This window comes from Siniperca chuatsi, linkage group LG10, assembly GCF_020085105.1.
Source record: "Siniperca chuatsi isolate FFG_IHB_CAS linkage group LG10, ASM2008510v1, whole genome shotgun sequence".
NCBI lineage: Eukaryota > Metazoa > Chordata > Actinopteri > Centrarchiformes > Sinipercidae > Siniperca > Siniperca chuatsi.
Genome location: NC_058051.1, coordinates 23,153,567 through 23,165,791, shown reverse-complemented (window position 1 = coordinate 23,165,791; position 12,225 = coordinate 23,153,567). Strand labels below are relative to the sequence as shown.

The 12,225-nt window shown below is 40.9% G+C and overlaps 1 protein-coding gene across 22 annotated transcripts in view; it reads left to right on the top strand.

Annotated features, from left to right (window-relative positions):
- The window catches only part of LOC122883167 (ankyrin repeat and SAM domain-containing protein 1A-like), a 65,957-nt gene that overhangs the window by 11,891 nt on the left and 41,841 nt on the right, over nt 1-12,225 (top strand). For 16 of the 22 annotated variants that reach the window (XM_044211485.1, XM_044211476.1, XM_044211474.1 and 13 more), the window contains exons 4-5: nt 557-619; nt 11,281-11,607. In XM_044211485.1, the coding sequence (XP_044067420.1) occupies nt 557-619; nt 11,281-11,607 (390 nt within the window). Of the gene's footprint in view, nt 1-556; nt 620-8,190; nt 8,212-11,280; nt 11,608-12,225 lie in introns of those variants that run through there. The other 6 variants (XM_044211480.1, XM_044211495.1, XM_044211489.1 and 3 more) reach the window with 3 other exon arrangements.

Here is a 12,225-nt window from a genome sequence, read left to right as displayed (position 1 = left end):
TTTCAAATTCTACTTCAGCATGGCATGCTCTATACTGTATTTGAACAAAATGAATGTCAAAAAGATTGAGACCAGACTTCATTAACATCAGCGCATCATGAGTCTGACTTCTACTGTGATACTTGGAGTGCTTTTAAACCATGCAAGTGTGAGAAATGCTTGTTTGCCCTAACCATTTTAACTGTTTTAACTCATATGTTTCATATTTTGTTTGGTTGCTTACTGCACAGACGGCCTCCAGACCGGCACCATCTTTGGCCTGTCCTGTTTGGGATGAGGGAGAAATGACCCATTATGAGCTCCACAAATGTAGTCTGAACCATAGAATTTTATCAAACGAGCTACCCTCAGATTTGGCAAAAAGTCAACTAGATGAAGAAGTATATTTGTTCCATTTTGTGTCATTTCTCCCTGCCTGTTCATGACATCTGATTGTTGATTAACTCAACTCTGATTTTTTTTCCTCTTTATTTAGTTTGACTCATTTGTGATCATCATTCATTTATTCATTGCTTGTCTGAACCAAAACCATCGGCCTATCTTCTCTTCCTCCCAGAGCTCTGTAGACCATAAAGAGTTCAAACGCTGTGGGCCCTTTGACCCCTATATTAACGCCAAGGTGTGTACACAGTGCTGCTGAAACAACATTTCCTTTTGAAGTGCTTCTTTGCTTTACTGCTGTGTTGGCTTGCTGTGCTTGGGGATGGTTTGTTGCGGCTGCTTGCGGGGCCACTCTGCTGCAGATATATGGGGAGGCTTTTAATTTCACTGACTGTCGGTAGATCCCTGTCCTCTGGCTTTTCCACTCATGTTCGCTTGTGATCTCCAATTTTATTGAGATGTTACGTTTAACATAAGTGACACTGCATTACAACATGCCCTCCACCACAGAAGGTGATCTCTTTGTTACATGTTACAATACTGTTCTACCAGCCTTTTGATCAGGGTCAGGAATAAACTAGGTTTTAGACAAAAATGGCAGAGAAAGTTCAGTAAATGCCTGTCCTGAGGGCCACTGTAGGTGATTTGTGAGTCTGGGTGTTAATTTTTTTCTTGGGGTGTTAAAAATCTTGCGAAATTGATGTGAAAACTTGTATAATAGGCAGCAGTACTGAAGCAGTACAGTACACAGCCAGCAGTAGGAGAAAATATTGACTGATACAAACCACACTATCAATTAAAGCTCAATTGGCTGCTGGATACTGGTGGATTGTGTATTGCAACTAATGGTTATTTTCATCATTGATGAATTAATTATTTTTTCAATTACGATATTAATATTTTCCGCTATAAAAAACTTAACAAATGGTAAACACAAGTTACCTTAATACAATCTGACCTTTAGCTACAAAACCTAAAGTTTTCAGCTTATTATAATACACATAGGAGCAAGCATTTGTTAAGCTGTAACCAACAGAAGGTTCTTTTATTTGTAACCATGCTAGCAGCGTTGCTCTATGGATGGCAATGTTGGTTGATCAGTCCCACCACTTTGGTCCAAAAAGATTGAATCACTTGCCATTGTACAGACATTCATGGTCCCCAGAGCATGAATACTACTGACTTGGGTGATCCCCTCACTTTTCCTCTAGTGCCACTGTGAGGTTGAGGTTGACATTTGTGGTTTTGAGTGAAATATTTGGACAACTATTGGATGGATTGTCATGACATTTGGTACACACATTCACACATTTAGGATAAATTGAAATAACTTTGATCACCTGAGTTTTCATCTAGCACCATCATCAGGTCAGTTTTTCAATGTTAGCCTGTTAACATGCTAACCTAAGACAGTGAACACAGTAAACCTTACTTGCTAAACATTAGCATGTTAGCATTGTTATTGTGAGCGCATTAGCATGCTGACATTAGCATTTAGCTCAAAGCACCTATGTGCCTAAGTACAGTATCACAAAGCCGCTAGCATGACTGTAGACTCTTAGTATTGTTAAGTAATTAATAAAAGGATTTTTGTTATTGTAAGTTCACAGGGAACAGACCGGGAGGATGGACCCAACTTTTACTCTTTATCTCTCATTTATGTGACTTATCTGGAGTACATATAGCATTACATCAGGCTTCTGTATATTTCAGTGCGAGCACCACCCTCGTTGCATTCAGCCACCCAGGGAAACCCCAACCACAGCCTGTCTACAGGAGGAGGATGACTGTTCAGCAGACACCACAGAGCTGACAGTGTCGCCCTCACAGTCAGAGCTGCGAGCAGTGTGAACATGTTGGTCGCTCCATGATTGCGTTTTCAGCAGGCAGTGCTGGAAATTCACCCAGGCCTGTAGATAAAGCTGTACACTATTTTTGAACATTGTCACATTTCCCCTGGCCTAATCTTCTTAGTGTTTGGATAGGAAGGCTGGATTTCTTTAATGCTGCTATATATTGGAGTGTGAATTTCCCTGCAGTGGTTTTCTTACTTTCTTTTTCCATTTAGTCTGTTTGATGGATTTAACATTGATTCATGTGATCTGTTGAGATTATGTCTTAATGTCCTAACACTTTTAGGATAGTTTGGGCACCACTACCTGGTCATGAGCCTGAATAATTGAAGCCTTGTTATGAATAAATCAGAAACATGGACAGTGTGGAGGCTGTAGCCCAGGTTGTGGTCATGGTTGATGGCATCATTTGCGTGAGTGGGCGGGGTGCATCCTGCCTCTCCTCTCATCACACTCCAGGACCAGAGAGACATCTCATGAGGAGGAAGAGGAGGAGGAGGATGGGAGGTTTTAAGTGTACCAGTCTTTTTGCATCAGCATCAAAGAGAGATTTCCATGCCACGCTTGTCTGTGTGAGAGTGTAAATGGGTGAAATTGCCCCTCCTCCTTTTTGCTTTCGTTGCTGTGGAGAGGAAGATGTGGGACGTTGTCATAGTAACCATGTCACGGCTTATTGTTTGTACAGTGGTGGTGAGTGACCCAGTAGAGTGATGTGGTGTTTGTGATTGAGCTAGCCAGACATGAAAGGTGTGTGATGAGGACTTGTGGATGATTGGGGCTTCGGTGGTCCCCTTCAGGGGTCAAGGAGTCAGCCTGGACTGGGTCCAGTTCTCTGTCATCCTTTTCCAGGAAGCCAGCCAGACCAATGTTTATTCATTATACTTCTGTGCTCTCTCCAACTGATGGTGTCCTGGGTAGGTTGGCCAAATTAATGTTTCAGATGCCTCAGTAGGGGACAGCTAACCACTAACCACAGGACCTGATCTGGACTGTCCCCACCATCTGAATAGTGGGTTTACACAGGTTCAGTGCATACTGTTCTTGAAATTTACTAAAAACTAATTTGTAGACACTGGAGCTGAAATGATTAGTTCATTAACTGATTATTCAAAAAACAGAAAATTAATCAGAAACCATTTTGATTATTATTATTATTATTGATTATTTGACAACTAATTATCATTTTCATTATTCCTTATTGTTAGACTTATTTTCTAGAATAATTCATTGTTCTTTTGATCAAAATCTTCTACAAGCCCAAGGTGATATCATCAAATTGCCCGTTTTATTGGACCAACAGTAAAAACCAAAAAATTATCAATTTCCTATCACATAAGACAAAGAAAAGCAGCAAATCCTCACATTTGAGAAGCAAAGTGTTGCATGAAAAATGACTTTAACAATGAATCAATTATCAAAATTGTTGCCTATTAATTTTCTGTCGTTCGACTAATTGATTGATTAATAGATCGTTTTCAGCTCTAAATATATTAATCGTTAAAGTAATTTTTCAAGCAAGTCCAAACATTCTCTGGTTGCGGCTCCACAGAGGATTTTCTGCATTTCTCTGTTTTATATCATTGTAAATTAAATATCTTTGGGTGTTGAACTGAAACAAGACATGTAAAGACAGTGAATCAACAAAATAATCTGTAGATAATAAAAATAATCATTAGTTGCAGCCCTAGTCGACTCCCTCTTACGCCAAATGTTATTATACTTGTTGTGAAGAATAATCTCATCTAAGGAATGATGACATGAGACTTATCTAATCATTATCATCATATAATTATCTTATTAACACCTGGGCAGTTGGACGTTCAGCATATAGCATTAACATTTCAAATTTTGGCAGAAAATGATGTGAGAAAGTTCATGTAAGAAAACTGAATTTTTAATACAAATTGTATAGGAACCCTGGCTTCAGTAAAGACCATTTTAATGAATCTCTTCATTGACCTCTTTTTTTGTTTTTGTTAATTACCATGCATTCTGTGTATTATTCCATAATAATATAGCCCTTGGTCTGCCCAGACTTGTATCACGCTACCTCTCACCCAGGCTTCATCTTCCTATATAGGTCACATGTCTAATACAATATATGTTTAGATGAGTTCCTCTGACCCAGGCTCAGATGTCCTCAGATGGGCGCTCTGCCATTAACTTGAACTCAGACAACAGTATGCACTGTACACTACCCTGGACAAATTCAAACACAATAAAACTGATGCTCAAGAGATGTCAAATAAGTGACATTTGATAAAAATAAAAGCCAAATATTTTGGCTTTGGACATATATATGCTCATATTCAGACTGGAAATGGATCATATGCCTTTCTGGCTTGGTGTGCAGTATCTCAGAGGGCTGACATAGGAAAAGTTTCTGATGGCAGCCGCAGAAGTAATTTCTTCAGACTTGGTCACCTCATTATCAGTGGAGCAGAGTTTCCGCTCCTTTCTCTAGGCACAACGCTCACAGTCTGCCAGCACGCTCATTTATCCCCTCTGTCTGTCACTTCAGTGTCCAGCTCTTCCCTCCTCAAAACATCATACCCCCTCCCTTTACCTTCTGCTCTCTGCTCGTCCTCCAGGACTTATTCTTGTCTCTGTCGTGCCAAGAAGTGGCTGAAGCACATTTGACGAGCCCTTAAGGGGACGTGTTGTTATTTAACAGAAGGATTAGGATTTCTCCATTGTCATGCATTCACATTTGCACATGTTAGGGTGTGTCTTCTATGGCAGTTGGAGCCTTTTGTTTCTGGAGGAGGAGAGTTTCAGAGCAGAGATGATATCTAAGATCTTAAAGGCTTTAGGTTAGTTATGTTTGGAAAGTGTGTCCCATTTAAACGAGTGGAATATGAAGGGGGAAACGAATCTTTCTGGTAAAAGGGAGAAAAAGTCCACAGTACAGAGAATTACAATCTATGGCAGGAAGCCAGTTAGACATTCATCTCATTACAGGACTGCAAGGCCTGTTTATTTTGGAATGTGTGACAGTGTCCAAATAAAAATCCACTATTACAGTCAGCCTTTATATTATTGTTGCTGTGCATTTAATGGAAAGAACACTTTGGGAATTTTAAAGTATTTACGGGGCTCTTGACAAATGGAGAAAAATACTAGGGCTGCAACTAGGGAGTTTTTCCTTCCGAATTGAGGGTCTAAGGACAGAAGGTGTCGTATACTGTACAGATTGTAAAGCCCCTTGAGGCTTATATATTTGTGATATTTGGCTATATAAATAAAATTGAATTGACTATAAACCTTATATAATAAATGGTTTATAACACACTACAGTGTAGTTTTAAGCAGATATCTGTGATTATTAATGTATTTGACAACAACTATAACTCCTGTGGGCATCTATTATTGGAGGTTGGTGTGAAAACAATATAGCAAAACGCAGTTGTAATAATATAAAATTTGTCTTCCTAGGAGAAGTTACAATTGTTGACAAATACTGTACATTAATAAATATTTAAAATGTCTTCATATTTGCTTACAACTTTTATTATATAGTGTGTTTCAGACCATTTATGAAATGTGTATATATAGTGCTTATAAATGCTAAGTGGCTGGTGTTACCATACAATTTAGAATGAATAATGAATTTTCAAAACATTTGTTTAACACTCTTACACACTGACACCCTCTTGTGTGTGTGTGTGTGTGTGTGTGTGTGTGTGTGTGTGTGTGTGTGTGTGTGTGTGTGTGTGTGTGTGTGTGTGTGTGTGTGTGTGTGTGTGTGTGTGTGTGTGTGTGTGTGAGTTAGATCCATGATTTGTACAAATGTGCAAAAACTAGCGCGATTTCAGATTGGTCCAGTGGACACGGGCATGCAGCGAGCATGGGCAGCCCTTTGGCACACTAGCTGCAACAGCTGCTCAGCCCACCCCTGCACCACCACCACCCACCACTACTACCACTACCAGGGGCCAGGGTGACGTAACCGCTGCCTCGCTCTGCTGCCAGCCAGCACATCACGTGACAGAGGTCGCTAGTCAAGCCGTGTTACCATCTCCCAGCCCCAGGTTGTGAGAATCGTAACATCCTCTGTTCTCTGTCACTGTGCACATGCCCCCCCAGAATATTCTGTAGCATGAAAACACAATGGTGCGTAATCTCCAGATGTTCCTGGTTAGGGCAGGGTTTATCAATCAGCAGCAGACACCAGTGGAGATCTTAATCTCTTCTTGTTCGACATGCACTGAGGTCTAAATCAGGATGAGGTTTTATTCTGTCTGCAGCACAGAAAAGACAGGATTTTCATAAAACATGTACTGTCCAGGAAGTCTTGGCTGTGCCATATGAATTCTAATCTCTTTCCCAGCGAGGCTGCTAGTCATTGGTGCCATTTTGTGTAATAGCCTTCAGAGCTCTGTCTTGTTAGTACATGATTGTTTGACTGCTCATGTGGGCTGTGGTTGTACAGTGGAGATAAGGCTGATCCTGTTCTTTTATGTGAGTGAGGTTTCATGCTGAAGCTCACTGAGTCCTCTTTATACAAGAACATAAAAGAGTTTCACTGAAAACCACAAATTAATTTAGTATAACAATGTTTTGAAATGGGAATTTTCGGTCTACTAAAATGAGTTTTAAATCAGGCTACTCATTTTTAGTTCCTCTCATGCCATGTTTACGCTTTTTTTTATCCCTTTAATGACTGGATGGTTTTGTCTCATAGACCTGTATATGGATACAAACAATGCAACTCCTGTGCCTGCAGTAGCTGTTGAATAGATTCATTTTTAAGTTGTGTTTAAGTCAAAGTTGTGCCTTCTATATCCATGAGCATAATTGTTCCATGGCTTTCAATGAATAAATCAGCACAAATGTTTCTGAAATCTAGTAATTTCAAGCGATATAGAAAAGTTTGCCTCGTTATTGGTGCTGACATGGTGACATGGCAGTTACACAGTAGTGGCACTCAATGTGTAGATAAGACAAACTTTGTATGGACTTATCTAGTAGGTGCATGTGTATATGTAGCAGCACATCAGAATCAGAATCAGAAATACTTTATTGATCCCCGTAGGGAAACTCTTTGTTACAGTAGCTCGTCTTTACGTCAGTGCACACAGGAGAAAGTACTAGAAAACGATATGATACACTATAAACACTATAAAACAGGTCAGAAATAAATTAAGTATCATGTCGGTATAAGTATAAGATAAACTAAGTGTCAAGTACCAAGTGGGTTTACTGGTTGATGATGAAAGTACAGTCTAAAATACAATGTAACTACTTATGTAATAAATAATATTAATAAGCGGAGGTGCATGTACTGTCGAAGAGTAATTGAGGTATATAGTATCAGTAGCAATAAATAAGAAAAAACTAACAAGGGAAAACTAATATTGCACGGAAGTAGTACACAGAATATTGCACAATTATTATTAATTATGGTGGAGATGTAATGCTCAATGTCCAGTTTAGTGACCTAGGGTCAAACAGACTAACCCTTAGAGGGAGGAGTTAAAGAGTCTGATGGCCACAGGCAGGAATGACTTCCTGTGGCGCTCTGTGGTGCATTGTGGGGGGATGAGTCTTCCGCTGAAGGTGCTCCTTTGCTTGACCAGCACATCATGGAGCGGGTGGGAGACACTGTCCAAGATGGCATGTAGTTTGGCCAGCATCCTCCTCTCTGACACCACAGACAGAGAGTCCAGCTCCACCCCCACAATGTCACTGGCCTTGCGGATCAGTTTATTGAGTCTGTTTGCGTCTGCTACCTTTAGCCTGTGTCCCAGCATGCAACAGCATACAGGATAGCACATAAATATAGTATATTGCACAGGACAATTTCAAAACATTTTTGACCAAAAACATGCTATGTGCCCACAGGAAGGTTATACTAAATACTGTATGTTTTCTCCACAGAAATCACAGAAATGAGAGATGACAAGTAAAAGTTGGGTCCATAATCTAAAGATACTCCTGGTCTGCCCCCATTGGGATTGACTTGTATGTCTTGTAGGTGAGCAGATTATGTTTTACAAAGCATGTATTTCAAAACTAAAATCAAAAGACAAACCAGTCAAAACAGCTGGAGGTGGTTTGGGAGTTCCTGGAGAAGCCCTACAGTGGAAGACCCCTGCGTGAATAACATGAGTAGCATAGCTTGCATCAAAGGAGGCAAGGCAAGGCTCGATGTCTCATAGCAGTTTCCTATCAGTGAGTCAAGTGTTTGGTCAGCTATGTTTAATGCGATCAGATGCTGGCTGACGCATAGCTATAGAGCACTGACCACCACACTGGCAGGGGAGGCACTTGGTCTTAACGTGATCATAAGCACTGAGTTCAAGGTATCAGTCCACTAGGTGTGTTACAAAATTGCCATTGGCCTGTAAGAACCACTTGTTTTGGATGCTTTGTGTAAATAGTTGTACGCTAGATTTACTTGGATTACTACTGAAGCGGCAGACCTGCATATTTGAGGAAGTGAATCATGCTGATGTAATCACAGAGTGTATGTTTGCCTGCTGAAGTCATCTTAATACTCAGGGTAAATCTCTCTAAAGGTTGATGGTGCGTCACAGATGAAAGACTGCATGCTCTTTTTATGTGCAGTCCGTGTGGCCATTTTTGTGTGCGTACATGCGTTGAGTTTGTTTTGAGCCAAAGAGAATATTGTAGAAAGGAGAATCCCAAATACAACTGATGAAACCACCCAGGCATTGAAACTGAGTTCGCTTTGATTTACTTCTGAGAGAAAGGCTGTTTTAAACCCTTTTTTCCCCCATTTGTTTTGTTCAGTTAAGAACTGTTTTTCCTCAGCCAGCCTTCTGTGCCCCTTCTTTTGATAGGCAGGTGTCGTTTTGTTTCTCTAAGCTCCACCTCTTTCTCTGCTCAAGCTGTGACCTGCTTTGCCAGTGTAGTACAATTCTCTCACTCTCTCTCTCTCGCTCTTTCTTTCACTCTCTCTCTCGCTCTCTCTCTCTCTAACAATGAAGGCGATACCTGCTGATCCCATCTGGTGCCAGGTCTTTGTGAAAGTCTCATTGAAGGGCCCACTGACACCTATCTAAAACTGCCCTGTTGCCCCCTTCCATGCGATGTCCTGTCTTTAGTGGCACAGCTGGCATGTTCCTCTGGGAGTCACCCAGACTGGCATCATGCATGTCCATGTGGGGGTTTCTCATGCCAGCTGTCAGCCCTTTGTAGGTGGCTCTGTGTGTCTGGAATGACTGACTCTCTGAGCATGTGGTTCCACAATAGCTGGCATTATCTGCCACACCCATCTATGAACAGTATTTGAATAAAGTACTGTAGGGTTATATGAGCTTTATTTGCAGATTGCCAAGAATCACATGTTTGCAATTCTGTCACACTTTGAGAGATTGAGATTGAGTACTGCTCTTTTCCACTCTGCCACTCTCATGTTGTTTCCTACTAGAGGCATGATAGTGTTTTTAATGTTTTTTTTCCTATACTAGATACTAGATACAACCCAGCAGCACAGTCATAATTATGGTCATCCTTGTTGTCATTGTGTGTTAGTTGTTTGAATCGGTCAATAGAGTTTCCCCACGACATCATTTCAGTTCAGCTCCTGGATTGCAGCGTTTGCCCTCTGCTGGCTGTTCATGATAGATATCATCAGCAGTGCTGGGAGTTCTCAGGTCTATTAGATATTGATCTTGTTACTGCATGTGAGTCATTAGATCCAATAAGCACCACTTACTGACTTTACATTTTAATTACGGCTTTTAATTGCGGTTTGTCAGCTTTTTGGTCTAAAATAAAGCTTTTGGTCTAAAATAAAACACATGGCCAAAGGTTAGGTTTTCACTTTTACACAGAATGAATTACCATAATGTGAACATCTTTAACATGAAGGACACCAGGAAATTGCTGTTGACAGGATTTTTATTCTAATCTTTACAGATTCCTCTCCTCATTATTTTCTCTGTTCCAGCAAGTCAATGACATTACACACAGAAATATTGAGTTTACATTGCTCTCAGACAATTACCCATGTTGTAGTTGTATTATGTAGCGCTGAAAAAATTAGTTGATTTATGGATTTGATGATCAGCAGAAAATTAATCCGCAGCTATTTTTTTTAATCAATTAATTGTTGAATTGTTAAGTCATTTTTCAAACAAAAATTCTAAACATTCTCTGGGTCCAGCTTCTCCAATATAAGGATTTGCTGCTTTTCTTATTTTTGTATAATTTTGAAAAACTGAATATATTTGGCTTTTGGACTGTTGGTCCGACAAAACAAGATATTTGAAGACGTCACCGTGGGCTCAGGGAAATTGCAATGGGCAGTTTTCTTTTCATTTTATAGACCAAACATTTATTCTAGAAAATAATTGTCATATCGATAGACAATCATAATAATTTCTAGTTGCAGCCCTAGTGTTATCATTAATGTCAAATGACATTATTAAGTATGAAAATACTGTTTTTACTTTTTATCACTATCATGCAGTTTCTGAGCTACCCTAGAAACACAACAGTCACAATGCAATGCCTGTGGAATTGCAACACTCATCTCTTCCCCTTATTATCTAATAATGTCTGGTTGCCTTTGGTGTGCTCTGATGTGTGAGCCAAAATAGTGCCTCATAGATGTGACAGCTTATCTTGACTGGACAAAACTAATGGGCCAGGTCTCACTCTATACAATGCCAGTGATGTTCTGACCTCTTGTCCAAGTGGCCCATGTCTCTGCTAATTCCCCACCTGTCTCGGTGCCTCTGCTAGCACCCTGCTGCCCCGGTACTCAGTGCCATCCCCAACACCTGTCCTCATTAGTCCATGTATGTCTGCCAGTCCTCCACTCTGCCAGATATTCCCCCCAGGCCTCACTATGTGCTTCATCGTGGTTGGTCCTTTTTCATGACCTTTTAATCTGCTAATGTGGCGGGCTCTATGCACTGATTGGTTTAACCTCACTATGACTCCACTGAGTCACCTATTCTTTCTCATTAACAGACATGATTCAGCCCATGTCCCTTCTTTCCTGATCTCCTTCATTACATCTATTTGTCACTTTCTTTCCTGTGTATGTCTGTGTTGCCATTTTCCCGTGCAGCTTCTCACCCGTTCATCCGCCCCCCAACAGAACAATGACAACGAGACGCCGCTGCACTGTGCTGCCCAGTATGGCCACTCCCAGGTGGTGCGGCTGCTGCTGGAGGAGCTGACAGACCCCACCATGAGGAACAACAAGTTCGAGACTCCGCTGGACCTGGCTGCACTATACGGCCGCCTGGAGGTAGTCAAACTGCTGCTCATTGCCCACCCCAACCTTCTCAGCTGTAACACCAAGAAACACACACCGCTGCATCTGGCCTCTCGGAACGGACACCTGTCTGTGGTGGAGGTGCTGCTGGATGCTGGCATGGACATCAACTATGAGGTGTGTTTTTGTCAATGTGTGTGTGTGTGTGTGTGTGAACTTAAAAGCTTCAGTTTGCAAGTGTTTCTTAATATACTGTCATGGCCCAAATCATGTTGGGTAACTTAATCTGTTCTTGCAGCGTTTCCTCTCGCTACTTCCTACTAAAGCAATGAGATTAAATGTAAAACTCTTAAGCTCTCAGTTTGCAAAGGAAATGCTGTGGTATCAAAGCAGAGCTGGCCTTGCTCCCCCTGGTGGGCCCTGTGGCTCTGACTCTGTACCAAACTGTGCCATCCATCTGTCTGGAGATACTTCTCCCTTTATTCTGTCCTCCTTTCCTCTGAATCAAGGATGGGGAGTCTATCAAGTATCCTCCAGGCCTTGCATCCTGCAGGTTTCAATTAGCATGGCCCTGTGAGCTGGAAAATTATCTGCTTTGATTCCTCAACCACATAATTGTCAGTAGAGACTTGGTAGTGGGCATAAATCCAGTATTTGCCATACACTGTTTATCTTACTAAAAAATGGGTGCTGGTACAGGACTGCTGCAGGTTTAATCAACCAAGTCTGATTCATTTAGCAATAGTAGAAGGAAATAAACATGAGCTTTAATTTTCATAATAATCATATTTGTGT